The sequence below is a fragment of the Meleagris gallopavo genome, chromosome 4 (genome assembly GCF_000146605.3).
Source record: "Meleagris gallopavo isolate NT-WF06-2002-E0010 breed Aviagen turkey brand Nicholas breeding stock chromosome 4, Turkey_5.1, whole genome shotgun sequence".
Classification (NCBI taxonomy): domain Eukaryota; kingdom Metazoa; phylum Chordata; class Aves; order Galliformes; family Phasianidae; genus Meleagris; species Meleagris gallopavo.
In genome coordinates this window covers 12,600,491-12,606,114 of record NC_015014.2, presented here as the reverse complement: position 1 = coordinate 12,606,114, position 5,624 = coordinate 12,600,491, and the positions used below count along the sequence as shown (strand labels likewise).

The 5,624-nt window shown below is 43.9% G+C and overlaps 1 protein-coding gene across 1 annotated transcript in view; it reads left to right on the top strand.

The window, feature by feature from the left end:
* The window catches only part of LRBA (LPS responsive beige-like anchor protein), a 368,564-nt gene that overhangs the window by 200,097 nt on the left and 162,843 nt on the right, over window positions 1–5,624 (top strand). The window contains 2 exon segments of the mRNA XM_010709547.3: window positions 235–381; window positions 2,975–3,111. Of these exon segments, the coding sequence (XP_010707849.2) occupies window positions 235–381; window positions 2,975–3,111 (284 nt within the window).

Here is a 5,624-nt window from a genome sequence, read left to right as displayed (position 1 = left end):
CTTCAACGCTTGCAGCGCAGTTAGCCGCTGAGGAGAGCTGCGGGTAATTTTGAGCAGGCTTAATAGGATTAAAACTAGTTGTGTCCTAACATTAGGGGATTAAGGCAGCTACTTCCCACAGGTTGTCCCAAACTGTGTTTTTTTTCCTGAACCTGCATTTTTGTACAGAAAACTGCAACACTGTACTGGTTTGTCTCTGAGAGCTGACAGAATGCTGTGCCTTTCTCGTTGCAGCTCCCGACGAAGATATACTTGTTAAGGGAAAGCAGTCTATCAAGAGTCAAGCCTTAGGAAATCAGAACTCAGAAAGTGAGATTCTCTTGGAAGGCGACGACGATATCACGTCATTCATTGAGGAGAGAGAAGTGGAGAACCTAACAGGTAACTGCAGCTATCTGGTTTCTGCTCAGCCTCCTTACTGCCTAAGTTCTCATCTCGCCAGCTCCGCAGCGAATAATACTTTGCCATGCACACCCTTACGTTGCTCCTGCCCATAACTGAATCCTTAACATCATTTTTCTTACACATCTGATTCTGGGGATTTACTTGAGGAGAGCTGTGCATTTTCTTTCTTGGCTTTTTATAACCGTCTGCCTTCCAGAGCAGATGCCTGTGTTCTAGGAAACCTTCATTAGAAAAAGCAGCTCTACTCAGCCAAGAGCTTCCTTTATTTTTGACTTTGTTACACTCCTCAAAACATAAGGCCCCGTGGGCAATTAGGCAAGTTTGTAATTAAAGGCTGTGGAGAGTTTGTATTTTTTCCCCCCTCAGTTTATAAGATTTCACATATGAATTATTCACTCGCATTTGAAGGATCTGTACAATCACTGGATTTAACTCCTTTAAATCCCTGGTCATCCCCCCAGATCGAGTCCCTTCTCCACCATATCCGTATTTGACTTCACTTTTCCTGGAAGAAAAATTAAAACAGTACTTCATTCCTTGAACTTGATGAATTTGACCAAGTTTCGTGCAGCCTTTGCTGATGTTGCAATCCAAGTGGAACGGGTCCATTCTGTACAGTTCAGAATGTAAACAGTAACTTCCTAGGTTTGGGGACTGAGGGGTTACAGAGTGTCTTCATTGTTATTTGAGGGGCATGGGATTACTCAACTATACAAATTTCTCTGTGTTCTTCTGCTTTCTCAACTGGTATCCCTTGCTCATTTTCTTTAGACAAAATGTTTTTCGGATAATTCTGGTTTCCTGAGAACCTGATATGATGAGCCTACATTCTGATAATTTAATAAAATTACTGGAAGTGATTATTTATTGTCAGTTTGCTCATCCCTTGTCTGAACTGCATTCCACTCTTTTTAACATTTAAAAACAGATTTAAAAACACAGCATAATAATAATGAAAGAAACCAGTTGGGGTAGGAACTTGAAGTAAAAGAAGGAAGCAGGAGAATAATAGCCTTTAATGTATGTGAATCTCTTTTTCCTTCCTTTCTACCATGAGTTTTCTTCTCAACAGCTTTCTCTGTTTCCTTCTCTTTTATTATATATTCATTGCTTCTAGTAATACATTCATACAGTAATAGAGGTGAAAGGGGAGTTTAATTATATAATCTTGACAATGGCAATAGGATTAAGAAGTAATCCTCACTAATAAAGTGGTGTGGGTTAGAAATGAAGTGGAAATTGTCAGGGGTCTTCTACAGGACCTGGGCTGCCCCAGCTTCTGCAGCTGTCTGCTTGCCCTGTAATTGAATGTCTGAGGGTGATTGAAAAAATGTTATTTCTCCTCTGGATTACATGCTAATGTACAGAGGGCAAAGGGAGACAGCAAAAGAACACATAGCTGCTTATTTCATCCATTTGTGGGGGTGAGCTTTGGGAAATCATGGCAGTTCTGCAGCTATCTCATGCCCATCTGCAAACACAATGTATTTGTACATTGGGAATAGAGGGCAAAGCTGCTCTGATCTCAGCAGAGCATCTCTTCTTTTGTCCTAGTGGCACACATTGAGATTGATGCGAGATTAAGGACCATCACCCTCCTAACAATTGATGGAAATGACAATTCATCTGAATTTTTTGTCAGTTATTCTCACATTGATTACCTGAACGTGTGTACCTCATTTTTAGATGCTTTATTAAAACAAAATCGTCCGTGTCACTTTCTTATCTTCAGCTGATTTATAAAAGCCAGATAATACTGCAACCGAGAACCTTCATTTCCTTACCTCATAATCAGCCAAATGACAAACCTAACTTGTTTTCTTTTTGCGCGTGTTAGTTTATATAATAGCTCCTGTATTGCCAGATCTGTGCCGAACCTATTGTTTTCAGTGGTCGTCTGATTTGTCGCTATGATAAGCCCTGTGGAGATGTGATCATTCCAATAAAAATTCATTCAGTTAGAAACCAACCCTCCAGCTGTTTATTCCCATTGTCCCCGAGCTACACTAACGCTCTATGGAATCCTTGAAAAATATTTAATGTGAAATCAAAAGCATCTTTAAAACATTTTACTGTAGGCTCCGTAAGGCTGTGTAACTTTGACGATAGATTTCTGTCATCCATGAGGGAGCACTTCACAGTCAGACAATTTTGAGCCTCGACTGCTTTCTCCATCTTTGTAGTAAGCTATGGAAACTCTCCAGTACCTACAGAACGCATCTGACAGTAAGATTTCAAGTGTTGGTGTGTGCACTCGCTGTATTGCATACAACAGAAGGAATGCAACCGCTGAAGTTTCTCAAAAAGAAAATGTGTCTGAGTGAAAACCGTATCTTGCCATGCTAAAGGCAGCTCTGGCATCTATAATATATGCATCAGTTTGCAATTGTAGCGGCTTCAACTTTGTGCAGAACAGGGAAACTGTAAATCTATCACATATGTTCTCTTCTGGGATAAAAAGATTCTTGGTTTTTAAGGAAGGGCTATGATCTTTGTTTTATTTATTTTCATATTCTGGGTTTGAAAAATTGTAATTGTGACAGTGGTTGGTGTTTGTACTCTTTGGCAGGTCCAGTTGCCCTGAGCGCGCCAGCTCAGCTGGTGGCACCCTCGGTGGTGGTGAAAGGCACTCTGTCCATCACTCTTTCCGAGCTCTACTTCGAGGTGGATGAAGAAGATCCCAGTTTTAAGAAAATCGACCCGAAGGTAAGAGATCATTGACCCTGAGCTCTGAGAGATGATGACAAATTACCCGAGCCCTTTAATTCTTCATTCTACTCCCTTTACCTCTGTTGGCCCTCAGTGCTCCTGCTTTAGGAAGTTTGCGACTGACCATATATGTTAGCAAACTTCTCTTGAGCGACACCTCCTCTCCTCCCTATTCTCCCCCTCCCACAATTCGACCCTACTTGAATGTTAATTAGCTTGCAGCGAATAAAGCTCCAGGGAGGCATCTGAAATAAAGACATCTTGAATCGCAGGCCTGTGTGAACACAGGCCTATGTGAACACAGGAAAGTCCAACTAGCTCATTAGCCCAAACGCTTTGTTTTACTTTCCTCTTTTCACGTAACGCCAGCATAACATTGTGCTTAACCCCCCCCTGCTCTTAAGTTTTCAATGCTTCAGCATCGTATTATTATATAACAGATTTTACAGGGCCTGTTACTATTTATGGTGGCTAAACAGAAAACTTAATTGCCCTCTTAAAAATACGTTCTGAAACTGACTTGTTAATTTTCACAAGCTTACTTGCTTTGAGCTACTTGATGGCCTGAGTTTGTTTAAAAAGAGAAACCTTTCAGTAAAATTCCAATTTCGGGGGCAGTATATTCTGACATAATAAGGTTACACCTGAATGTTCTATGCAGCGTCACAGCTGCATTTGAAACGCATGGCATGTTACTAGCAAATATTCTCGTATCCACATTAAGCACGTTAATGTCTGCTGGTCTTTAAAATATCTACTGTTCATTAAACGTGGTGGTAATTTCTTGGTGAAGGGGAAAAAAGTCACCGTAAGACATATAGTGGGTTTGTGCTGATCTGTCGGCAGCGCCCTGTGTGTTAAGCAGTGCTTTGGGTCTCAGTTCCTGTGGAGTAAATGGCTCTCATCTGTATTAAATGTGCTCTGAAAGCTGGGATCATCGAATGCTATCAAGGAGAAAGCATTTAGTTTGTAAAGAACGCTCTCTAACCCTTCTAGGTAATTGCTCATAGAAAACTGTAGCTCAAAGAGTGATTTTTTATTGTACCATAAATGGAATTTAACTTTTTTCTGGTCCTGAAACATTTTGGAAATTATTTTTAAGTGTGAAATAGCTCTTAAAATTTGGATGTGCTTCCTATTTCTGTAGTACTTTTTGAAATACGTAACGATAGGAAACGTCTCAATATAAAATGTGAGGACAAGTTGCTGTAGTTGATCCTCCATCTTCACTGTTGTGCCGTGCCTTGTACCGGCACCACAAAAACCGTCCTGCTCACGGCACTCTGCGCTTCTGCTCTCCGTGCAGGACGTTTAAGCACAGATAAGAACTCTCCCAGTTTTTGTGACCTGCTTTGTGGGGACGTTGCCATGTTGGGCTGGCTTTCTTTTCTCCCGTTTTCTAATCGTTGGGAGTGACTGTTACCCTGCCCGCGAGCTGAGCTCTCCTTTGGTCTGACTGTCTTTCATTCTGCATCTGAGACATTTTCTTTAGCTTCTTAGAAAAGGAGTCGGTTATGTGAAGCATGGGCTACACATCTCTTACGTTCTATTTGTGATGTTACTTTCACGGGAAGGCTTTAAAAATACTTATCTTAATATCTCTTTTTGGGAGAGGAGGGCTAAAAAGAAACGATGTGAATATAGATTTGAAATAGCGATGAGCTCCCGATGCAGCTCTCTTTTAAGCATTAACACCTCCCTGCCCCACCCTCCGCTTGGATCGCAGTGCCTGGAAGTACGCCCCTAAAACTCAAAACCCTTAAGCAGAGTAGCTCAGAAGGCGCCCTTAATTAACGAGGCTTCGTCCGTTAGCTAAATTTAAGTTACGTGTCTGTTTGTCCCAAGTACCGAAAAGAAAACTGTGTGACAAAGTGCCGAACGAACGCCGCGCTGGCGATGCTACGAGTGCCGCTCAGATCAGGGCTGTTTTCCCAGGGAAACGGCCGCTCCGCCAGGTGAGCCGGGGGGCGGCGGGGCCGCACCGCGTCCCTCCCGGTCCCTCCGCGCTGCCCGCGCCTCTCGCTTCGTTCGCTTTCTCGCTTCGAATGGGAACGGCCGGTTCTTCCCGGCTCCCACCGCAAAGAAACGGAAGCGGCATTTCGGAGCGAGAAGTTGCCTTTCGTCTCCCCTCCGAGGGACGCCGAAGTGTAGTAAATGCTGCGAATCGGTTCGGAAGCCTGTCTGGGTGGGGATCGGGGGGGAGCGGGGGAGCTAACGACGGCGCCGTTAACGCTGAAAAACGCTGCAAACGTTTCCAAGGCGGGGAAGTTAAGCTGCGGGTGGAGGGCGCGGCGCTGGGTGTCCCGGGAGCTCCCGGTCCCGAGCGGGCAGCCCGCGGAGAGACCCACAGCCTTCGTGCCGCTGCCGCCGAGCGAGCGGGGCGGTGACGCGCCGGCACCATTCGGGGTGGCTCCGTACTTCGCGTCCAACGGAACGGCGCGTTAGCACGGGGAATTTGTCACGCGAAATACAAGCGCTCAAGGTTTAGTGAAGAAAAAAAAGAAAAAAAA